Source organism: Bactrocera dorsalis, chromosome 4 (assembly GCF_023373825.1).
Source record: "Bactrocera dorsalis isolate Fly_Bdor chromosome 4, ASM2337382v1, whole genome shotgun sequence".
Taxonomy (NCBI): Eukaryota; Metazoa; Arthropoda; class Insecta; order Diptera; family Tephritidae; genus Bactrocera; species Bactrocera dorsalis.
The window spans coordinates 8090853-8117024 of record NC_064306.1 but is presented as its reverse complement, the minus strand read 5'-3'; the positions used below and the strand labels follow the sequence as shown (position 1 = coordinate 8117024).

Genomic DNA, 26172 nt, shown 5'->3' with positions numbered 1-26172 from the left:
AAAAAAAAGTTATCAAGCTCTTAAAAAATCACCCTATATTAATCTTAAAATAAAATATTAAAACTATATTATCTACTATTTATAATTTTCATACAAAGGGTTTCTTAGACATGTGGTTTCTAAAAGGAACTTTAAAGCATGTAATTTAAGGGGAGAGCCTGATTTAGAGGCTTCAAAAAATCGATTTTTTTGAGGATTTTTTTGGGAGCTAAAGAAATAAGTGATTAAAGCGAAATTTCTAGGGTTTATAGTTATATATTTAAACATCATTCAGAAATTTTTTGGAGACGAAATCTTTGATATTTTGCCTTTGGGAAGCTATAGGCAGGATGCAGGTCGCAATTTCTATTGGCAACAAAAAATTCAAAAAGATTCATATTTTTTAAACCTCCGTTTTGCGGAAGGATCTTACTTACAAATTACTTTCGGAATGCTTTCGGTATTACTTTTTTTGTGCTAATTATTCTTTCCAAAGTTTAACTGAACAATTTCCACAATTTTTTTAATTTCAGGTATACATACATATATTTTTTCTGTATTAAAATTCACTCCTTAACCTTACTATCGGTATTAAGTAAGTACAAGTTGCAAAATTGTATAAAATAAAAAGTTGTGTAACGTTATGCAGTTATGTCAATTTAACTACTGAGTTAAAAAACTGCGAAAAAAAATATTTTTTTTCGGGACTGAAGTCGGGATTATTGTCAATATGATATATAAAGCGTAAATACATCTTCTAGACAAATTTACTGAACCTAATTAACATTTTCGGGACTAAATTCGGGATTAATGTCAGTATTCGGGACTGAGTTCGGGATTAATGACAAAATGATTTATGAAGTCTAAATATATTAGAAAAAATAACTAAACTTAATTAACATTTTTCGGGACTAAATTCGGGATTAATGTCAGTATTCGGGACTGAGTTCGGGATTAATGTCAAAATGATTTATGAAGTCTAAATATATTGGACAAAAAAAACTGAACTGAATTAAGATTTTTCGGGACTAAATTCGGGATTAATGTCAGTATTCGGGACTGAGTTCGGGATTAATGTCAAAATGATTTATGAAGTCTAAATATATTAGAAAAAAATAGCTTAGCTTACTTAAGCACTGACTCACTTTGATTTCTTATAGCTCTGAGTGAACTTATTTGTGTTATTTTCTTCCTCGTTATAAATGCAGGGTGTTCCAGGGTGTTACAAGGTTAAAATTGTACTCAGACAAGAGATTTTTGTCTTCAAATTTATTTTCAAGCCTTGCTTTTATAAACTTGAAAAATAAATACAAAATACATGTATAAACTCACCACTTAAGAAATAATCACATTTCGGCAAATCACACATCTTGCGACCGACACACACGCATACATTCACCCAATGAAATTCCTTACTGCTGTTTATATACTCCGCTGCAACTTCAGATCACGCCGCAGCAAAAATGTCACCACTCGTAGAAGCACATCATCGTGCCACAGGCTCAACGCCAGCTTCGGCGCGTAAACCGTAGCGCCGCCACCAACGGCAAATTTGAATTCCCAATCGCCGCCGCATTGTCAAGGCGGCGCGCCGTAGAAGCTGCGCTCCTTCGCCGTATTCCTGCCGGTCGCCATTTTCTTGAATTTCACCACAACACGCATGCGCTGCAGAAACTCGTCATGCAACATATTCACACACATAGAGGTGAGCGTCAGACCGCTCAGTATGTACGCCGCACAGAACCACACCACCAGCGTTGAGGTGGATGTCGCCGGGCGTACATTTACACCCGGCAGCAGATCACAAAAACCGATTGTAGTCAAACTCATGAAACAAAAGTAGACGCCGTCGAAGATGGGCCAGTGTTCCAGCAACGCAATGACCAACGAGCCGAACGTGACGTATGCGAGCAGCAGCAGCACGCAAAAGCCGACTGGCAGCACTAGTGACCAGCGCAGCGTATGTGCGCCATTGCTGCGTGTGGCTGGCGAGTGTGCGGAGAGTGGTGAGTGCTCGCCATAGCTGAGCGCATCGTCGGCCGGTGGACGCACGTAGCAGTAGGGTAGGTGTGCGGATTGTGTGGGCTGCTGTGCGGTCTGTTGCGCGGAGCTCGCTGTGTGCTGTTGTTGATGATGCTTTTGCAGTTGTTGTAGTTTTACATTGCATTTCTTATCGGCGACTTGTTGTCGACTAAAACCGCAGATGGTGTGTCTTTTATTTGTGGTGTTCCGGCAAAAACAGCAGCAAAGCAGACGCTCACAAAAACCGCTCGCCAGTTTGGCCAGTATGCTGCCGATGCTCGAGAGATAGACTAGTGTGAGTGGTATGCCGAGTGTGGCGTATACAATGGTCACCATACGGCCGAGTGTAGTGCGTGGTGTGATAGTGCCGTAGCCTGGAAAGAGTAACACAAAAACAAATGTCGCATATTTAATTATGGGTCAGCTTTAAAACTCTCGAATACTCGTGCTGTGCTTCAGATGGTTGATAAGTATATAAGTAAGAGCGTTTTCCAAATTAAAGTTCTTAGTTTGGGATTCTAGGAGTGTAACCAAATTTTATGCGAAACCGTCGTAAATTTAGATCTAGAACAGAATGACAGGTTTTTCCTCTTTTATGAGTTCTTTGGAGTATTCCCATCATTTTCACCTTTGAAGTGGTATATTCAATATGATGGGGATTTCGAAATCTGCGAATAGATATTCATCAAACTAAACGAGACGAATGGTCAAGGTCGCACATTAGGGAGGGGATGAGTAAGTTAAGCGGGGAATTCAAATAGATGGTTAGTGTCATGCGGGGACCCTTTGCACGTTATATATATATTTGATATGTTGTGGTCAATTCTGGATAAGTAGGATTTGAACCTGCTACAGTTGCTGCTCGGCAACTCGAGCTCGTCGTCTGCAATAGGGGGTGGTTTGACTCCAGGTACGCCATTCACTGAAGGGGAGCCGGTGAAGGTTTTTATTACGGTCAGTTCATGTCTAAAGTTAGTTGCGTCCGAAGTCTGATCGGCGTATTGTTTTCTGTCGTCGACATAGTTGAAGAAGGACGTCTTGATACTCCTAGGAGGCGGTTCCGCTACAAGTGGGTGACTGCCGGAAATGTTTTTACGAAAGCACACCCGCAGAAACTGCTTGAAAATTATAAATTTTTCTAAAAACGAATAAAACATAGGAAACAATTTCGAGAACTTAATTCAGTTGCTGGAGGTCAAATGAAGTCAAAACCGTATTATTGGCACAAGCTTTGGATCGGATAAATCTAGGCACAAATTTTATCAAAACTTACCCACTGTCGTCACCACTGTCAGTGAATATAGAAACGATGTGGCGAAATTCCACTCGAATTGTTGTTGCTGCTGTTGCAATTGCCATTGACGCTGACGGGCTGCTTGTAATTGCCAATAACGTTCACGTTGTTGCTGTTGTTGTTGCACCTTTTGTTGTTCAGCTGCATCATTGCCATAATGTTTACTTGTAGCCGGTTCCATGCTGTGATAATCGAAAGGCTGTTGCTGCTGCTGCTGTTGTTGTTGCGTTTGCCTAGAATGTGCATCATGCAACATTGTTGTAGTTGTTGCAACAACACCCGCCATACCAGCACCACCACCAGCTGTTGATAGCGTCAAATCCATGACAAGCCTTTTGACTAATTGATCCTGAAATTTATTAATCTCCAAGGCAGCCAATCTGTGTGCGTATAAGAGAGACGTTGAGAGTGGTGGGTGCAGAAATTGTAAGAAAAGTACGTTAGTGTAAAGCGTGTGGTGTGATAAAAGTGAAGCGTATTTAGTTTAATCGCATTAAATTTAATTTAATCACATTTGATAAGACGAAAATGTAATTAGGGTCAAGTGCTTGCGGATTTTGCGAAGAATTTTATTGAATTACAATGGCAGTTAAGTGCATTTAATAGCTTACAAGTATTTTAATATGGACAAGTGAACATTGTGAAACTTCTGGAAGTATTAAATGTTCACGTACGACGGACTCATAGGCTTGTGCAGCTCTTTATAATCAAAATTTGCGAACATCATACAAGATGACCTCTTGAGATTATTTTTAGGAATCCAAACTGCATAGCCCAATAAATAAATTCAGTCCCTAGAGGGTTGACGCCTTTATGAGGTAACACGTTCAGAGCCGACCAACGGAAGGAAGCAGTCGTCTTAACTTACACCTACCACGCCAACTTAACGACGACGGAGGGGAAACGTACTCTAAGGTCAGTCAGGGATTTAATGAGACGGGGGCGGTTGCAACATTAGCCCGCCAGCCATTTCTGATGAATGTCATCACATCACATTCAGCTGTCAGAATACCGCAACCACCAGCCCTGGGTTCTACCAAAATCACATAGAGCTAATCCTACTCACAATCCGGTTTTAAAGCTAAAGTTGTCCAAGATTTGGAAGGCCGTGAAGGCTTTTGATAGTGCCTAAAGACAATTTTTGGTAATAATCCATATCATCCTCTAACTCATATTTTACTAAAATTGTTGACGCGATGAAACTAAGTCTTAGAGGCAAGACTATTCAGGGTAGATTACAGTGTTTTCAGCAAAAGTCGAAGATTATAGAAGATTCCACAATATTATTTGCAGATACTATAAGGAACTTGGTTGTGTGTGAGCTGTCAGTGAAGGTCGCAAAGGACCATGACTTAGGATACAGAATAGCAGGCTCAGTTCAAAATAGTTTAGTTCCAGGTACGCAGTCTCTTAAGATTGAGACACAAATTCCAAAAGCCAAAATATCAATATTAGTAGTTTAAATCAATATTAGTAGCTTAAACAGGACTGTGTTTGAGGTGTATCGTTAACTTTTACTCGTTTTAATGATTAAAAAGGGTCAGTATCAATAGAATGAACTCGCTTTCTCATATATTACCTTAGTCCTTTACAGATTTATTGCTAATGTGAACCAGGATTTAGTATCAAAAAAAGAGTTCCAGATGTGCAAGTGCAAGTCCTTTAGCTGATACTCAACCAATGGCAGTAGAGGCAAGTTAATATGGCGAACTGCTTTCTAATAGGCTTAGAATTTCAGAGAAGAGAGCTCATTATCACTAATATGTAGTGAGTGTTTCGTAAGAAGCTTGCAACTTTGGTGAAAGTCAGATTGGCGGCTGTAATAATAGACAATCCTAATTATTCTCAAAACTGTGTACATTACAGAAGTTGGAAGCCGTGCAGCTCTCAGAAGACGATAGTACAATATTCCAAATGATTTCTGGAATTGCTATTGTCATACGTTCCCTAACCTATTAACAGTTAACTGCATTACTGTTTTGAAGTCTTGAAATAGCACGCAAGTCATTTGTGGCATTGTTGCAGTTACAATAGATGCACAAATCTAACCTCAAACCTAATAATGTTCCATAGGTATATATATAGTTTGTGTGTAGGACATATATGCTATATACATTCATCAACCATATGTCAAACGCAATCAAATATCATTCGCGGAAGACAATCACTGCACTGCTCTGGTTCCTGCACCACATGTGGCATCCACACAAACAATACGCACTAATTTCCAGGCAACTTAAGAAATTCAGCATACACGCAAGGGATTTATAGTGCCTACAAGAAATGTGTGTGCCGAGATGTGGGGTGTACTAAAGAAAAACATTCGAATAGTTAGGAAAATACTACAAAAGGTTACCACAGCTCCATGTCAGATACTTGACCCATGGCATTGGACTGCACGTAGTATATATACAAAATGAAAAAAGCCTGGAGTTATACTGGTTTTTATGGCTGTAACCTAGAGTTAGCAAAACAAAAAACCATACTTGGAATCTCCAATTGGCACCAAAGAAAACAATTGGTTCGGCTACTCCAGACTATTAACTTTGAAGGCACTCATGCCCAACAACTTCCACAAATGAAATCTGTTACTTTAGTTTCTCAAAGGAAAGAAACATGAACTTATTAGATGTCAATTAAGACGCTTCATATCGAACCATCATTAGACAACTGCGTCCGTGGACTTGATACCATTGACTTTCGGATCAGTTAATAGTCGATATCGATGTCGAACTGTAATTGGAATCCGCATCGAAGAGTAAATCGACGGTCTCGTCAGCAGACTACCAACATCGATTGATTCTAACTGAATACCTTCGGAACTGACCTTTTGCAAAATTCATCCATCGTTTTCTCTGATATTGGGTCATCCCAAACCTGAACGACAGATACTGCCGGCAACGACCCTTTTCGGTTGCAAAGCCTTCATTTTTTGCAAAACTATTTATGTCAAATTGTAATTTTGCGACCTCGTTACGAAAGTTCCAATTATAATGGGTTGTATCGTAAATCGATGGCCCAGTCGGCGGACGATTTTCTGTGCTCCCAAAGTCATTATGCTGCTGAAGGAACCAAACAGGACTACCAAGATCTATTCTAACTGAACCCCTTCTGTATTGATTTCGATTTCCTTTTTTAAGAGACATTCATTATATTCTCAGAATTTGTCCAATTCTCAATCAAAACCTGAACGTCAGGTGCTCTCGGTTTCGACCCCTTCGAACTGGCATGTCCTTTTTTATGCAAAATTTTTTAAAACCCATCAGTTGGCCTAACTATTGTTTAGTTTTTGAATCGGTCACTGGTTCTTGGTTAATATTAGGCACATATCTGTCTTTAGCTGCACTTGTTCTGCCAAACTTTTTCGTCTACAAACTATTCGCATGCACTGTAAACTGTTTCACTGTTCGCACGCTATATACCGTTGCCGTATAAGTAACATTATACATAATTACTCACTTAGTCCAATTTTCCTTGTAGAGTATATTCAATGAAACCGTTATATCCCAAATATTCTCCACAGTACGCTGCAACGCCACATTCTCCCCGCTCCATGCATCGCCGTTTTCCGCCGCCATGTCAGCCATCTGATCCTCATCGTCATCTCCATTACGCAAACCCACATCAACATCACCGTCAGCCGCGTTAATGCCATTGCCATTGACAGCATCAATGGCATTAGTAGCTCGATGGCCACGTTGCGCCTGCACAGCCATGGCTTTAGGCAGCGTTGCATATGTAGCTTTAGCTGCTGCCATGTCATTCGGTTGTTGTAGCAACATGCTGTTAGGCGCTGGTCGCAACTTGTTGGTAGCATGCCTGCTGTCAGTATATGTTTCCGTTTCCGCTCTTGCAATCACATCAAAGTGTGCAGCGTCAGCTGCTGTGGTGGCCCCCGTGCCGTTCGCCACCATCGCTGCCGCTGTTGCATGCCACATTGCATTCGGCGTGTTCACGTGGAACTTGCCACTGCTCGTCATGCTGCTTTCGTGTGGTTGGCCGCTATCAGCAGCAGCAGCAGTATCAGTTCCTTGCAAGCGCGCTCCGCCTGTTGCGGTTGCCACATCCAATAACGGTTCACTGGATGTGTATAACTTTGACTGTGTTCCAGTGAAACTGGCTTGCGGTGTATGCTGGTTATGTTGTTGTTGTTTTTTTGTCGATATGTCTGCATTTTGCGCGTGTGACCAAGCATTTGGATCACTGACAACGCCTGCTGCGCTGCCACCATCGCCGGAAGTTTCTATGGTGAGGAATAGAAATGAGCCTGTGGCAAAGAGAAATGTAATTGAGTTTTCGGCCTTAGTGAATTAGCATGATCGAAATTGAAAAGTTTTTCGGCTTTCATTTATTAGGCGAAATTGAATAATAGAAATAAATAAAAACAAAAATATAAAAAAAAAATAAACGATAAACATTAAATTGTCTTTCACAATTTGGTACTACGCAGAGTTTCGAATGCAAATGCGAAGTGAGCCCTAAGTAGTGAAGATACATTTCGGGTGCTTTTTGATGCTCACTTCCAGAGCAATACGTCTTTTGGGGAGATATCTCTCGGAATGCTGCAAGATAATTGCGCGGCCTTTGTTGACCTTCTGGCTAAACGACACTTGATCTTGTACAATCAACTCGTTCAAACCTTTCCAAGCCCACGAGACCGGATGCCATCGTACCAGCGCAGCTACAGCAGGCTGTTAAAGTGTCATTCAACTGGTTGACAACTATCTATGTGCCTGGAGCCTGGAGACGAACTAGAGTTCATCCATCGGCCTCTCTTCCTTCTTACTAAAAACTCTGGAGATATTGATGGACTGATACATAAGGAGACGCATTTCGAGGCACCATTTCTCAGGAGCGCAACATACGTATTGTGAAGGCAAGTCAGTGAATACTGCCCTGCATACTACGGTATCATGGCTTTTGGGAGCCATTAGGATTAAGAAATTCGCTGTTGGGACCTTCCTTGATATTGAGCGCGCTTTCAATTACGTCCTGTCGGAAGCAGTCGTAACTACTCTGGACGGTATTGAGGTTGAATCAAACTTCATTGAAACTGAATGGTACAACGCACGTGCTCGACGGAGTGGAATGCTATCCCCTCTTTTATGGATCCTGACCGTTAACGACCTGCTTAAAAATCTTGAACATCATGCCTACCGGGTGATGATAATGTAGCGCTTATGGTCGAAAAAAATCTCCGTATACGAGTTGACGCAGGGAGATCTCAGCGTCGTAACAAATTGCGCAGTTGAGAGAGGTCTCGCCATCAACCCAAATAAATCCGAGGTGGTTTTATATACAAGAAGATACAAGATCCCGTTGGCACCACTGTTGCAAATGGAAGACACCCGTCGGATAGACACCCGGCGGAGAGAGTAAAATATCTAGGATAGGTAGATCGTGGATAGGTAGCTTTTATAAAAGGCGAGCATCGAAGAGAGAGCAAAACAAACATCGATTGTCTTGTACGGTTGTGGAAGAGCCATTGGCAAAAGGTGGGCTCTCTCACCAAAAGTGGTCCTCTGGCTCTACGACACCGTAGTCAAGCCCAATATGTTCTGTGGAGACTTTATATAGTGGATGGCTCTAGGAAAGACGCCACTTTTATAGCAATTTGAAAGCGTTAAATAATTTAATTTTTTTTATTTTTGATTTTGAGTTTTGAATGTTTGAATATTGTTTTTTTTTATTTAAATATCGAATATATTTGTAAAACAAATTTTCAAAAAAAATTTACATTTTTCAATTTAAAATAAAATCCAATCTCGGAACTCTAAATTTGTTGTTTTTTTTTTTGGAAAATTTAAAATGTAAATTTAAAAATAAAAAAAAAATTTAAAAAATTGAGTAATGTAAATTAAATAAAGAAAATTGATAATTTTAAATTTTTTTAAATTAACTTTTTTCAATTTTTTGCTTTCGTTTCAATGGAAAATTTTACGAAAACAAATTCGATAATGAAAACTTACCTTAAAATTTATTCTTGGATTTTTCATTTCAACTTAATTTGATTTTTTGGTATTTTAAAGATACTATTTCGAAATTTTAATTTCTAAGGAATTTAATTTTTTTAAACAAAATAAAAATTCAGATGCTTCTGTCAAATAAAAGTTGCCTATATTTTTGTTGATTTAATTTTTTAAGCTTAACTGAAATGTTTACTTATTTTTCAATATTTTTTTAACACAGTTCTACTATTTCCTCTACGTCTTAGAAATGTACTAAATTTATCTTTATTTCAACGCAAAACCTAAAAAATGTACACCCATTAAATGAATTGCCGAAATTCTGCTTTAAAATGCCTACAATATGTCATTCACTTGCCTACCACCCAGAATTGCTAAGCGATATGCACGCCGAATCCATTGATTTATGAAACGAAAATTTCTAAATAAAAGCAGCGCACAAAAGCCAACAACACAAATACGCAGAAAAATGAGCAATGAAAAAAATCGATGGCAAAAACAGTAATAAACACGAACTGTGTACTCACCAATGAATAGATAGCCGAGCAGCAGCGTGCAAATACCCAAATTGGCAAACAATGCGGGCCAAAAAGTCAACGCGGGCAATTGCTGCTTATCGCCACCAGCATCCTCACCACGCGCACCACCACCGTCGCGACCACCGCCGAAGCAACCGCAAACGTTGTCGCGCTGCGGTGCACCCGACTGCTGCTGCTTGTGCGGACTGTTCACGGTGCTACCTTTGCTGCCGCCACCGCTCACGCTGCCAGTGTGGCTAATTTTCAGAATTGTCGCGGCCGACGCTGCAAGTGGCGCGGACTGGGCGGGCACACCCACACCCACACCCACACCCGACCCAGTCATATAAGCATCGACGGCGAGCATAGTCGAAGCGCCGCCTAAACTTGCTACCGATGCGTAGCGATACAATTCGCTGCTTGCGACAACGGCTGCCGTGACTCCACCAGCGCCTTTTTCCACGCAGCCCACGTCAATGCCACTCGTTGTGGCATTATTGTTGCTGTTGCTGCTGTCGTGTTGGTATGTTGTTGGGTTATTTGTTGTTGTCGTTGCCAATGCTGCTGCTGCTGGCAGCGTTGATTCGTAGCGATAATCCGTCTGGTCAATGGTCGCACAAGTGCTGGTATGCTGTTGCAGTTGTTGTTGCAGCTGTTCAATGGGTGTGGCTGTTGGCAGTGATAATTTCTCGTTCATTGAGTTTGCGATTTTTTCGCCCGTTATTTGTATTGTATGTTGGTCGATTTTGTGTGTTTTGCTTTCACTTTTCGTTCGCAGCGGTATTGCTGCTGTTTAGTTCTTGTTTTTTGTAATTTTTTTGTTGTGCGCGTGCCTTAGTGAAATTTCACTTCATTCTGCGAACGCTGATTTGGTTGTTGTTGTCAAATTCTGTTGAAATTTTCGCTGGCACGTTTCTAAATTTTGCGCGCCACCAATTTCTCTAGCTTTTTTTGGCATATCAAATTATTTTTTCGATTATGCTGCGTGGTTCTCTTCAATACATGCTTATTATGAATGCTTTGCTTGCTATTGAAAAAAATAAATTGGAAGAAAAATTCAATTTTAAAAATTTTTTATATTTTAAAAATAAAAAATCCATTTTAAAGTTAAAAAAAAATTTACTTATTTTCAAATATTTTTCTGTTTGATTTTTGTTTGTATTTTCTTTTTTATTTGTTTCCATTTCATTTCATTTTGCTTGTGGCTTCTTGAGTTTGCTTTTGTTTTTGCATTGTTTAGTTCAATTTCAGCGCTTTCTCCACATTTTGATGCTATTTATTTAAGCAAACACGTGTATTTTGTTATGCAAATCAGTTAACTCTGTAGCCAACCAAGCTGAAAGAGTTCCATTACTTTATTTAAATTTTTTTCAGTGCATAATAAAATTTTAGAATATTGTTTGGATTCCTAGAACTTCCATGGAATGCCTTTAAAGGCGAATAAAGCTTATAAATATTTCACACATCGCTTAGTACTGGATAAAACTTATACCAATATATCTATATAAGTCAATTGAAAAGTCCCCGACCTACCATAGAAAAACATATGGAAAAATTCGTTATAATCTTTTTTTCAACATAGTTTCATTCAAGGGTGGTACACTGCTTATAGCGACCCTCCAACCTTTCGATAATATTTCTTTTGCAGTGAAATTTGTTATTTGTTTCAAAACAGGCCCTAAGTTCCGGCGATCATTTCTTCATACGACAAAAAGTTGTTCCCAGCAAGCATTCTTTAGAGAACTGAGAAGAGTAAAAAACCACCAGATCTGGAGAAAAGGGTGTATGAAAAACCTATTCCAAGCCTAATTCGTGACTTTTACCAACGTTTTCACTGACTGGTGAGATGATGCATTGTATTGGTGAAACAACATTTTCTTTTAATTCAATACGACTGTTTTCCGGCAATTTGTTCTTCAAATACTTTATGTAATAACCGCTGTAGATGGTTCTTCCTTTTCCAAGGTAGTAAAAAAAAAAGTTATTCCATGCGCATCCCAAAATACAGAAACCGTAACCTGTCAGCCGATTTGTTGCGTTTTTCACACTTTGGTGTTTTTTGGTTTCAACGTATGCAGTCTTCTTGGATGACTGCCGATTGGACTTTCCGGAATGAAGTGAAGGAGCCATATTTCACCCATTGCCACATATCGACGCAAAAACTCGTGTTTAAAACGCTTGAAAATCTCTAAACAGTGCTCTGGCTCATCAACACGTCGTTTATTTTTTTGGTCAAAAGTGAGCTCGCGTGACTTTGCACTTTGCATCATACCCAAATATTCGTGAATGATATGATGTTCACGTTCAGTTGATATCTTTAGAATGCCCGCTACCCCGACGAACTTCACTTTACGGTCATTTTCGTCGTTTTTTCGTCGTCGACTTCATTGACAGTCTTCGGTGCTCTTTTCACCACGTCTAAAACTTAGCATAAAATCTTCGATGGTTGATGTCCCTGGGCTAGTGTCCGGAAACTCGTCATCAAGCAAGTTTTTGCTTGCAAAAGTATTTCCTTTCAGAACCCATTATTTTATCACTCGATTTTACTTTTTATCCATTTTTTCACAATAGAAAAGTTGTTTTCACTCATAATTCACCATTTATGATTCGACTGCTGTCAATTCGAAGGTCAAACAATCATTTGGATTTAATACTAGTAGGGCATCTATGTATGAGGCCGGTGACTTTTCAATTGAACTATTATGCTGGAATATCTCAATTATTTCTTTTTTCATATTAGCTAGCTAAATACCAGAATATTTATGTACCTGTTGTGATATCCAGCAGTTGCTTAATTGAGTCAATTAGCAATGTTTATCGATATCTAAATTCCGCTAATTGACTAAATTAGTGGAAGGAATGCTTTTTGAAAACTTCATTACTCTTGTTGGAGTGTCGGTATTATGCGTATCACAGTTAGATTTGAAAAAAAGAGAGGAATCTCAATTTTCCTGATCGTTGATTTTTTCTTAAACTACAGCAGTTATATTTAATACGATTTATACCACAGAGAAAAAAGGGTCACATTGTAAATTATCATCGATACATCGCAAAAGTTGTTGGTAGATTTTGAACCTATACCGAAGGTCCAGCTTCGAACTGGAAAATAACATTTTCAAATTATAAATAAACTATATTTTATCCGGTAAAAGACATTAAATCTAGGAACAACTTCTACTCCTTATAAGTTCACCGGGAACTTTACAAATTTTCAGCGTTGATATTTTTGGTTTAACTGAAAATTTACACATTTCTGAAGAGGCAATCTCTCACCTAGCTAATCGTTCTCACTGCTATTCACTGAACCGTAAATGTTATGTTTTATGATTTTAGGTTGGGTCGGGAGTTCTTGACACTTGGGTCCATTTCTGCTACATATGAAAGGCTAATGTGGTAATTGATTGAAGCTTAACTCGTTCGAAATTTATTGATAGACGTAGCAGACCTGATAATATTAAAATAATATGTAAATATTAGCACAGCAGCTTTATACAATCACTTTGGTTAACAACAAGGAAATCTCAAAGGCTGTCAGATATAGTATATATGATCCGCTTTAATGCGCAGTGAGAGTCTAATATTCAAGGCTGCAATGGACATGGCTACAAGTAACTGCAAGTTCAGCTAAAAGGAATTACTTCAGGAAGACCGAATAGACATGTCTGCAGTTAGAACAGTTCCTGAAGCTCTACCTGGCAGTTCAATTGAAGTAACTTGATCCAGGTCTGACGTATAAACAAATATATCTTAAGATTATCCTATCGACTAGTACCCTTTTTCCTATGTGTCACTTCATGTTTATTAAATCCATCAGCTAAAATGTTCACTTTGTTTACTTCTGTGTCCTGATTCCTTTACTTCCGTTAATTTTAATTATTTATACGAAAATCTCTTTTTGCACTTACCACCTCATTTTCACTCGTTATTGTATTTGTTGTATGCTTTTTCGTACTTCTTTTGTTGCTCATTCAAATTGCGTTTTTTTGTCATATATTGATTAGCTTTTCTTTTTGAATTGGCTTTTATTTTGTATTTTCTCTTTTATTGTTTTTTTTTTGTTCTTCGTGCTTCAAAGCTTGCAGAAAATATTTAATTTAGTTCAATTTCGCGGCTCCTTTCCTTTTTTTCTCCTCTGTTTCGCTTGCTTTATTTATTTTGACTTGTCCTTTTGTGGGTTGACGTGGCTTTGCATTCTATTCGAGGATGCGTCGAGCTGGAATGAGCAGGCAAAGAAAAGAAGGTGGTCTGTGATTGAATAAAATTCTGAAAATATAATGTTTATATGTATATGTATGTATCTTTAATAAAATGATGTTCAATTGAATTTTTGGTTGCTCTTTTTTGTAGTGGTTTCTAATAAGCACGTCTTTTTTTTAGATATTCATTCGATAACAATTTCTCAAAAGTCCTCCTTCGTCATATAGGGTGCCCATTTAAGATGAAGGCTGAAAGTCCCGGTTACCCATTTTCAGGTATTCTTCAGCTGAGAATAAAACCCGGAACAGACTAATTTAAAGCTTTAATTCTTCCTTTGAAGTTAGTACCTACTGCGGAACCATTCATCGAATGACTAAATACAATTATGGACCACTTGCATAACTTACTAAGGCCTCGTTAAAATTGGGAGGTGACTTACTATTTGGTAGTAAAAATCTCTACAGGCGAATTTTACTGGAACGGACTCACAGAAGACTAAACGAAGTTGATAAAACTAACAATTAACTGCGCATCAGCCAAATCTTTGAAGATCAGAAACCGAAAAACGAATGTGGCATAGCGAGTTTCGACTTCTGAGTTGAAAAGACAAATAAGCCAAGCCCGAATTCCTCTAAAACTATTGCGCCAAACTGTGAATATTGGATCCTTTATCTTGACCTTGAGCTCCCTAACCCTGCGATCAAGGCTAGTTAGGGAATGGCTTACCTTGACATCGACGATATCGAATCACTTTGTGATAAGGCTAGTGTGGATGCCTGGCTAGCGGAAACGCAGATAACTACGTAGCTGACGATTTGGCGGGAAAAGTTACTTTTGCGCCGCTAACAATAGATTGAGAACGAGTTTAGCTGCGAGCTCTTTGTGTCTTCTACTACAAGATAGCTGTACCTTACGGGAGCTTAACCAGCCCTGTGAAACCAAAATCTTTGGTACTGACGTAAGATTCTTAGCCCGAAAGTGGATCGCAAGAGACCTTGTGAGCTCTTTACCTTCAGTACATTTACCTTTTTCGTATTTTTAGAAACTAACTAATTTCTAACTGAACATTGTCCATCGGGTGCTCGCGATATAGTTGAAAATCTTACGGGAGCCAAGTTGTAGAAGATGTTTGGAAGAAAACAAGGTGGAAAAATCTCAACAATTCCTTCTTGATTATCCCGACTTTGTGAGAACAAAGCAGAAATAACTGTAAGCTCACACCTTTAGATGTCCCGCTGAGCTGTGGGAATAGATGTAAGACGTCTGAGCAGACTTGTATTGTCCTCAAGGCATTTCATCGACTTATAGCTCGGTTTACTGAAACTCTATGTTCTGGCTTCACTAAGGGCTGTTTATAGTGGTAGTCCAAGTGAATAGTACCCTGACTTCATCTACAGTTTCTTAAGGTATCATGTTCACTGTGGAAGATCTAGTATATTGGACTCGACTTCGGTTGGTCTCTAAAAGTTTTGAAAACATCTTTCTACAAAGGAATCTTAAGAAATCGCCATAACTAAGTAAGTGAAGTCCATTAAGATTTCAGGGTATACGTATTTTATCTATACTTCATTTTTTGCTAAAGTCCGTACATTTCTATACTTTTTTTCTTTAACTTAATTTATGCGATTCGCAGGTTCTTATCCTTAGGTCAGGTACGTACTTTAAGTCTCAGTTCAATGTACTAAAGACTCAGTGTCAACACATTAAAATCTAAAATAAGCGATATCACTAAATATTAGTGCATACTATTAGGCGCTCAACCCCATATATAATGCAAAATTCTTTGCAGCATTAATTTATTTATTAACATGCTCACTTGAAGTCATGTTCACACCAAACAATTTTTTTTAGCAAATTCAATCCACTGAGGGCTCACCTCGCATAACTATTTGCTTAACCTTCGCTCATCTGCCTCTCAAGCCATTAACATTCTAATACATTCGTAAATATTTACTCAACACTTCCTCCTTAGCTCACTAACACATGCCGCTGCATACATGCATACATACATATATTAGCAAGCAAGTGAGCTGAGTTCAACAACTTGTTGCCCTAACAACCCGGTTAAGAGCGGATTCTCACGCCTCAACGGCTGCCGGCCAATACAACTACTTGTTGTTGTTGCTGTTCTCAACATATTCCGGCCAAGTTACAGCTAAATCCCCAGCATCATCAACGCTTAGAGGCGCACAGCTGTCATGGCGTGTTGCAATGAAGTTGCTATACAAGCCAACACATACACAATACATACACTAATGTGTATGCATATATATGTATTTATATATAGTGAGGTGCAAGCGCAATAAACTTATGCACTCTTCGTCTTGCTTTTCGGTTTTTTTTTCATTTTTGCTTCAGCCGTCAGTTAACCATCTATTATCCGACTTAGATGTTGTTTGTTACAATGTTACGTATACGCTCGGGTGCTCCATGTCTAAGCGCTGCCTACTGCACATATATTTTGCAAGACTTTTTCAAGTTCTGCCGCTATTTTTTTCGGTTTTTTGTTTGTTGTTACTGTTGCTTTTGTTGTTGCTGTTGTTGTTGTTGTTGTATACAGAAATTACTACAGTTCACGCTATTGAGGCGTGGAAAAAGTTTACCATGTAACTGATTGCAGGTCGCTTGTGTCTGGATAGTTGGCTAGAGGTGTAAATAAGTGCTTGTTTTTTTGCTATTGTTGCTGCTTTAAGTTTATAATACCTACAGCGATATAGTACTAGTTATTTTGACGTGTTTTAGTAAACCAATAGGTACCAATAATGAAAAAGGTAGTGGGATCTAACCCTTAAAAATCTAAGGTACAGATTTATGAACGCAAATTCATGAGAATATACCCTACATAAACAACTGTTTCTTCTTTGTTCAGGTCAGATCTTTGATATAATAATAATAATATTTTGTTATCAGGTTTTTGATATGGGTTGGTGGTTGTTGCTCAGACAATCAGTCACCGATTCATTACTATCTTGGGAACCAAATTTTTTTAATCATTGTTGATCTTTTGGCCCGTTTTTAATGATGATCTTGTGTGGCTTCAAATATACTTTCCAATTTGGCTTTGAGACTGACTAACACTCGATGAGAGACAGATTTATTTCTCGACCGCGTCTAAGTTTAAATTTAGACAGACAATACGGTCCAAGAATTCCAACTTCATTTTATGCAGTCTCAGAAATTGAAATTATTTGTTCCAGCAAAAGTCTTCTCACGAACCTCTCAAGTACTTCAAAGGTATTTCCAAGTTCGTAAAGCCTTCTAGTGATCAGACAGTATCCAAACGAACAGCACTAAAAGGTATAGCTGCTCCTCCAAAACTGTATGAAGAATGAAGATTTCATAAGGTCTGCCTTATCAGCTAAAAGGGTTAGTGTTTATAGAAGGTACTCACAGTCTCAAAATTATTCAGGCCTCTCTACTTGCTTAAATCAAACTCGAGTTAAACGAGCTTCAAAGCAACACGTTGAAGTGTTAACAAGATGATCTTCTATTATACCGACTTTTTATTTGGACACACTCTACAAAGACCAGAGGAAGAAAATTGCTTAACGCGTTGCATGTGGTGGCTTGAGATCTATGTATTTGAAAGTTTGGTAACCTTAGGCGAAATTTAAATCCTTCATATTTCACCGGGTATCAAGAAATAGTTAAAACTGAGAACTTAACAACCCAAAACGGTTCTCTGTAGATATTGTCTTGAACTGATAATGGATCTATTGTTGATTTGGAGAAAGCATACGCGCAATTTGCATAGGTTAGCAGATTTTACAGGAAGCTTTCGGATCTAAGCGTTTAGCTTTAACGCTCAAAGAGAGATTTTCTGAGTTTTTCCTACACCCATACTATATAGCTGTGGATCCAAACTAGCAGTCTTCGATTCATGTAACGAATCTTATAAAAACATTATAATCTGCAAATTTTATTGTTCAGTTAATCCCGAACTTAGCTCTTCCTTACTCGTGTTTAGAATAAATTTTCTTTAATCCCACTTATTCTTTGATTGTAAGAACATACTTTTATTCTCTTTATTCTGTTTTTTTCTTATGAGGGAAAGGTGGACTTCTTTTGTCCTTTCTTACTTTAAACATTATGCAGATTCACTAACTCAACTCTCTATTGTTGTTGTTCTTTGTCAAGCTTTAAAATGCGTTTTCTTTGTTATCAGCATTGTTGTTGTACACGCAAATAGTTGTTGTTGTTTAGCATGTTTTACACATGTCGCCCTTAAAGTACACTACTGGGTCTACCAATAAAACTACTTAAAGGCAGCAACAATGTCGAATATTTCAAAACTCTATAACAGTCTATATAAACTAACACATACATAGAAATGTGAGTTGATTCTTATAAAGTTTGTGCACTTTCAAGCACAACTGTAGGGATTGTTGGTTACATTGCGTATGTAGTTGTGTGTGTCTGGGTGTAACAATACTTACAGATAGAGAGCAAAGCTATATTTATATGTTAGCGCATATATACTCACACAGAGACACATAGATGTTTACATACATCTGTCTGACTTAAGCGTCGACTTGTCAACAGTTAAGTGCAAAAGCTGATAAATCGAGATAACAGAAGTACGACAATAACAATACTTAGGAGACTTAATTTCGCTTGAAATGCCTTGATATTTGACATATTTACTTGTATGTATTTATGTATACTTTCGAGTCACATTTACATGATTGTGACGTACGCTCATACTCGTTTATTGCCAGTCAGTTAAAATGGAGTTAACAAAGAAGAGTATATGCAAGTAGTATATCTAATATTTTTGGGCGAAGTAGAGTTTTGACTTCGATTTCAGTGCAGTTATTCTATAACGTGGAAAGTTTTAAAGAACCCTTATTCAATAAAAATATAAACTTGTAATGTGTAGTTTACGTATGTATGCATATATAAAATTTTCATTTTTTTAGAAAAAATTTAGAATAATTTTTTTCCGAAAAAACAGTAAAAATGTCCTATTTTAAAAAATTTCATTATTATTTTTTAACAAATTTTTCATTAAGGTGTAGAAACTTCTTACACACCATATATTTCGAGTATATACAAAAATATAATTTTTCGGTAAAAGTATGTTAATGCAGAAAAATTACCAAACAAAGATTTTTTAAACGTTTTTTGCTTAATATTTTCTGATTCTACAAACAAACTATAGTTCGGAAGAAATATATTTTGACAAAAATTACCAAGAGAATTACTTAATGATAAATGATATACATAGATCATGAAAATTTTAAGTTAAGAAAGAATTTGTTTTTGGGGTAAAAATACTATTGAATACTATCGAGTCCAATCGATTGTCAGCCTAGTGGACTGTATATTAAGAAACGGTTCTCAAGCGTAGAAAGACAATAAAATCGGCTGGAGAGGTTATGGCATCAGTCTTTTGGGATGCCCGTGGCATATTATTCATCGAATGATAAATGAGCCAGTTTTAATTCATTGCACTGTGTATTTGATTGCAGTTCTAGTCTACCATTCCCAATATTTAGTAATTTTATTATTTTTCAGGAAGAATCAGTTTGAAATTGTACGCACATATGTACTTCATCGTCCTCGTTTAAATGTTGCCTTTCTCTGTGCAATGCTTCGAAAAGATTTCTGCATATCTCAAATTTTAATAGGCTTTTTTATCAACACTTCAGTTATGCCGCTATTTTTTTATGCCAAACTTTTTGCAATTTTAAATTGTCTGTCAAGATACCCCCTCCAATAGTTAGCAGGTATGAAAAAATGTTATAGCTACCCATAGATGTATTGAATCACCCAATTTATTACTTAAGAACGAGCTCTGTCCTCAATATAAAAACTTGATCCACAGATGTCGTCTTTTACTTTGGCATCGTTTTGTTTAATACACGTTTACGCCAATTTAAGGTTTGAATATTGGATACTGCGATAGTAGCGCCATCTATCGGTCAAACATTCCAAAACAGTTGATTAAATATGAAAAAATAATTTAAAATACATTTTCCAGTGGACCAAATTGTAAATCTAAACCATTGTCGAATCTCCTGGAACATACACACAAAATTTAATCAAAATCGGCCCATCCGTTTAGGAGCAGTTCAAATGCAAACACACGGTCAGAAGATTTTTATATATAAAGATTTTGCAAATGTTATTTTTGGTTTTTATTTTACATTTTCTTCCTTTTTAAATATGCTTCTTCAAATTGGAAATATTATATTTCAATTAAAAAGTATTATTTTTTGAAATAAAATTTGTTTTCATTTTTGATTTCATTTCTAAAAAAAATTAAATAATATATACATGTGTATACACATATATATATTTGAAAATGCTTTAGATTTTTATTTTAATTTTTTTTTTTAATTTTTTTTGCAATTTTTTTTATCTATATAATATAATATGTATTTTTTCTTAAATAAATATGAACCATAATTGCTAAAAAATTAGAGTTTAAATACATTATATTGGATTATATACATGCGTTATATATTCTAAATATTTTTTTGTATTTTCTGTTTTCAAAAAAAATATAAGCAATTTTAATACACAAATTATAAAAAAAAAATTAAAAACACTACAAAAAATATTTTTAAAATGTTTTCATTAATTTTGTTAAATTTTTTAATATTTATTTAGTAACTTTTTTGAAATTAAAAAAAAAAAAATAGGTTACAGCAATAAAACTACTTGCAAGTATTTTCCTTACTTCGAAAACTGTTTGCCACCTAAGAAATATGTTAAAATTGGAACCATACCAAGTGGAGTGCTTGCACCAAAAAGCACTTGCATTAACATTCAAAGGATTTCAAATACAACACTATGTGTCTACTGCTACAATTTGGCGCACATGATCCCTCATGTGTGTAAGTGTGTATGGCCAATTTGTATATGTGTGTGTATATCTCATATCTTCGGCGCAGCAGCCAGCCATAAGTCATTGCACCGTGCTGTGCCACATATCACATTTCATGCTCGGCGAGCAAAGACTTTACAGTACATATATACATACATATACCGTTATAGGTACATATACATATGTAAGTACAGTCATATGTACACTGAAGTAGAGTTATAGTAACAACAATGAAGAATTGTGACCAAGACCGCAGCTGTGCTGCTTTGTACTACACAAACACAGCTATATGTGTGGAGATATAAGTGTATACATCCTATAAGCATGGTAGTGTGTGCGTGTCTAAATGTGTCAGCGAATGCCAAGAAAAGCGCAAAAGCAACACAAATCAAGGCAAGTGATGGAAAGCAAGACAAAAGACGCAAGAAATTGTGGGGAAAGAAATGGCACAACTTTGAATTGCTAAAGCTTAACACATTGTTGTGCCATGTACAGTATATGTGTGTGTGTATGTGTGTCACTTAAAGAACAGCCAAGTGGTAGCGTACCACAAAGCTTTCTAGACCGCGCCATGACTAAAACAACAAATAATATTTAAAGTGCACTTAAATGGCGCGACGCAAGCAAAGTGAAGCGTCAAGCGCGTTGTGAATTTAGCATAAAGTTGTATTTAAATGCTTGTGTGTGTGAAAGGAAAGTATGAAAATGTATATAAGTATGCATTTGTGGTAGAATGAAAAAAAAAGAAATTAAGTTCGGCTGCAGCGAAGCTAGAATACCCCTCAAGGTTATAAAACATAAAAAATCTATAACTAGATTTTTCTCGATTAGTTTGTATGGCAGCTATATGTTATAGTAGTTCGATCTGAAGAATTTGTTCAGATATTGTAGGGTTGTCTGAGACAATAATCCATGTCGAATTTCGTAAAAATATATTAACAAATAAAAATGTTTTCTATACAAGGACTTGCTTTTGGTCGATCATTTTGTATGGCAGCTATATGTTATAGAAATCCGATATGAACAATTTTTTCGTAGATTATATTATTGCCTTCAAGAACACCGTGTACCAAATTTTGTGAAGATATCTTGCCAAATAAAAAAGTTTTCTATACAAGGACTTGCTTTTAGTCGATCATTTTGTATGGCAGTTATATGTTATAGAAATCCGATCTGAGCTATTTCTTCCGAGATTATAGTGTTGCCTTAAACAATAATGCATACCGAATTTCGCGAAGATAAAAAGCCAAATAAAAAAATTTTACTTAGAAGGAATTGATTTTGAAGGGTCAGTTTGTATGGCAGCTATATGTTATATAAATCCGATCTGAGCAATTTCTTCGGAGATTATAGTGTTGCCTTAGACAATAATCTATACCGAATTTCGTGCAGATATATTAAAAAATAAAAATGTTTTCTATACAAGGACTTGCTTTTGATCGATCAGTTTGCATGGCAGCTATATGATATAGCTGTCCAAAATCGGCAACTCCGACAAATGAGCAGCTCCTTGGCGAAAAAATGATCTGTGTAAAATTTCAGATCGATAGCCCAAAAACTGAGTGACTAGTTTGGATATATGTATACAGGGCTAAACCGACTCAGCTCATCACCCTGGGTCTACTTCTGGGTGTTACAAACTGCGGACGAAACTTAGTAAACCCTGTTCAGGCTATCAATATGTTATGTATAACTACGAAATGTTTATAATTTCTTTGTATGTGTGAACGTATGTGTTAAGCAGACATTTTTACTGTATATGTATATGTGTGTATACTCCATATATGTATGTATATGTTTGCATGCATCTGTATTCTCCACAGTGTTCAAGCGTCTTTTGGAGTGCACTCAAGTGCATATAGCCGCCGTGGTCGCTTGGTTTAGCGACAAAATAGCAGACAAGTGGAAGCAGACGGCACAGACATGCATTTCCATATTACTTAACACAACACATACTATCACACATACTTATATGTATATGTAAAAGTGTGTCAGCTGACTGTTAGCGAGCGCGCGGCGTATGAAAGTCTCAATTTGAGGCGAATAGAAATGTGTAAAATGCGAGTGCTTAGCTGGAGCATAGTTTTAGGCGCATACACAAACACATGTTTGCATGTAACGGTAAATATTAGAAAAATGCAATACTAGTTTATGCAGCCGCTTACTTTTTGTTGTTTTTATTATATTCTCACAATTACACGGAAACTCATATATACATATATGTATGCATTACAACTTGAGTCACGGCGCTGACAGAAATTAATACGCGCGCTGCAGTTGGCCGCAGAAATAAAAATAAATTTCTAGTCTCGCGCCAACTTTTCCGCTTAGCTAGCTTTTTACGCGTGCTACATGTTTGTAGAGCGTAAATATGTGTGTGTATGTATATATATGTATATGTGCATTAGTATATATGCGCGTTTCCAGTTACAGCGTTTAATTTCCACCACATTCGTGTGTTGTGTAGCGTATAATTTTAAACAATACTTTGCAGCGCCCATTTTTTGTGGCAATTTTCTTTATTTTTCTTGTTTTCTGCAACAATTAAACTCGCTGAAATAACTGTAATACTAGACCAGACAACAAAAAACGAAAAAAATCGAAAAATAAAATACAATATTTTTTAAACAAGTTTTTTAGGTCAGCAATGCGGCTCATGTGCTCAAATAATTGACAAAATATCAAGTTTTGCCAGATTTTGGGAATTTGAAGCAGGCAAGTTTAAACCTATTAAGCTCTAGATGAAGTATTTACTAAATTTGTGCTGAATTTTCTAATTAAATTAGTATATTTCTGCATTGTTATATATTAAAGAGAAGAAAAAATGTTGACCGGAGCTGTAATACGAGTGCAAAACTTGAGTACAACATACCAGGAATTAATGGACTAGTACACGTATATGCAAAACAACATGGCTAAAGTGACTCAACTCGTTACTTAAGTCATTTCTGTAAAGGAAAATACATAGAATGGCTGTCTAACGACGCAGCTAAGTCTTTAGGAGGCCCATTGTGATGACGCTGGGACTAAAGTCCCTTCACTCTATTGCCTCCTGTCTGAACCACCCCACACTTCCGATAAAGTTCATCAGGACGAAAAGTTGCGAAACTTCCGAGTTATCGTCAACAAACCCTCGACCGAAAATTGCTGTTTATACAGCTCTACAATCGCAGATGTTTAATTATCTTTCACACTTCTAACTTCTGACAGCTTCAACAATAGTCGTTCTATGGCGTTCCTTGTCTACTGGCATGTCTGCCTATTAGACAGTAACCTGTTCATACTCCTACCTACAATTCTTCTATAATTTTTTAAAATTTTAATTGCAATTGAATATTCACAATCTAAAGGCATTTTATATGCCCTATTTTTCGGAGTCTCATCGTAGGGTGTATAAATTACGCGGTTTTTTGAAATCTATCTTCAATAAGGTTTGCCATTTCACATTGGAAAGATATACGATCCAACAACGAGTGGAAAGTATTAAAATTTATTACTGATATTCGGAGTCAGTGACCTCAACTTTAAGAGCACTATGTCTAATTTATAGTCATCATAAACGTCCTGTCAGATCGACAATTGATGCTGCTGCCGCAAGCGCATCAATTGAGGAAGACTCAAATTAGTCGCTGACGCAAGAACTGAGGCCGCTTGACCACCAGAATCGTCGTGTGTTCTTGAAATGGGCTGTGCTCCAACTTACCGGATTTTCATCAAAAAATCATCTTCAACGATGAGGCTCATTTCTGGCTGAATGGCTTCGTCAATAAGCAAGCAAAATATGCGTTATTGGTCAGGCAGCAATCCACACGTACTGCATCAGTGACCATTGGATCCCGAAAAAATTACGTGTTAGTGCAGTTTATGGATTGGCGGCATCATTGAGCCTTACTTCTTCCGTGGTGATCAAGACCAGTACGTTACTGTGAATGGGAATCGCTACCGCTGATTGAGTACGGAATACTTTTGGTCCGAATTGGCTGATAGGGACTTGGACAACATGTGGTACCAACAGGATGACAGCACAAGCCACACAGCGAAGGTCACAAACGCTTTATTGAAAACCAGGTTTGGTTAACGGGTTATCTCATGAAATAACCCAGTCAATTGGCCGCATCGGCCGATTTATACTTAAAAGCCGTCGAAAATTGTGTTCAGCGTCTGAACTTCTGCAAGCATGCCCATGGTGGCTATGCAAAAGAAATCGAATTCCATACACATAGGCATCGAATGTACCATACTTTCACAGGAATAAACAATTTTTTTGTAGCGCTTTTATTGAAAACCCCGTTATACTACATCTTGTAGTTACATATAATATGGTCGTTGCCTAATGGTATGCTATGTCTTTTTAGTATGTCGCTTTTGAAGTTATTTATAAAATGTCAGAGCTTAGATAGCGGAAATACTTGTACTACACTTTTTAATAATAGTTTTTATTTCTTTTTGAAAGTAAATTAAAAATAAATAATTTCACGAAAATTTAAATTAATTATTAATATATTACTTTCTGCCATTATCTATTTTCAGGCGATTTCAAGCAAGTAATGTAAGTGAACATTTTAAATAATATGTTTTTTATAATATTTATTTTATGAAACTAAGATATATAATATAATTTTGTATTATGTTATTTATTATACCCTAAAGAGCTTCAACAGAATATACTGTTAAGTTTACCACGAAGTTTCTAACACCTGAACGGCTGAGACCCTACAAATAATATATATATATATATATAAATGATCAGCTTGTCGAGCTTAGTCGATTTAACCATGTCCGTCTGTCTGCTTATACGTTTGTCTGTATATTTGCGAATTAGTCACTCAGTTTCTGATATATCAATCTGAAACACACGTTCTTGTCTTCCCAAGAAACTGCTCATTTGTCAGAAAAGCTTGTATGGAAAACTTTGTTTCTTGACAAGGTAATTTCACCAAATTTGGCATGGTTTATAGACTAAAGCAGCTATGCTAACTCCGAAAAAATGGAATGGAGCACTAAAGCAAACTGACCGCTCATAATAAAGTTCTTGTGAATTTTTTGTATTTGTGTAGGGTTGTATAGCTACCGTGCAACCAAAGTTAAGATTTTTTTCATTTTATTTCTGTTGATACTGTTATATTATATAAGAAAAATATTATAAAGGTATATTATATGTACATATGTATATATATTTTCCCGTAGTTCCTAGGTGGAACATAAGGCCTCATATATTATATAACACAAATATTATTAAATGATAAATATATTTTTAATGACAATTGTACTTAACATTTTTTCAATCTTCGCAATTATTGTTTTTTTATACAAATTTGCATTTGAAATTTTTTATTTATATATATATATTTTTTATTCCTTGAA

At 36.8% G+C, this 26172-nt stretch overlaps 1 protein-coding gene across 2 annotated transcripts in view; it reads right to left on the bottom strand.

Moving 5' to 3' along the window:
- Window positions 1-26172, bottom strand: part of LOC105232202 (uncharacterized) — a 30544-nt gene that overhangs the window by 2099 nt on the left and 2273 nt on the right. For both annotated transcript variants that reach the window (XM_049454955.1, XM_049454954.1), the window contains exons 2-6: window positions 13685-13992; window positions 9789-10806; window positions 6755-7562; window positions 3275-3675; window positions 1312-2375 (exon numbers count right to left, since the gene is read on the bottom strand). In XM_049454955.1, the coding sequence (XP_049310912.1) occupies window positions 1558-2375; window positions 3275-3675; window positions 6755-7562; window positions 9789-10476 (2715 nt within the window). In that variant the 5' untranslated portion in view covers window positions 10477-10806; window positions 13685-13992 and the 3' untranslated portion in view covers window positions 1312-1557. The remainder of the gene's footprint in view (window positions 1-1311; window positions 2376-3274; window positions 3676-6754; window positions 7563-9788; window positions 10807-13684; window positions 13993-26172) is intronic.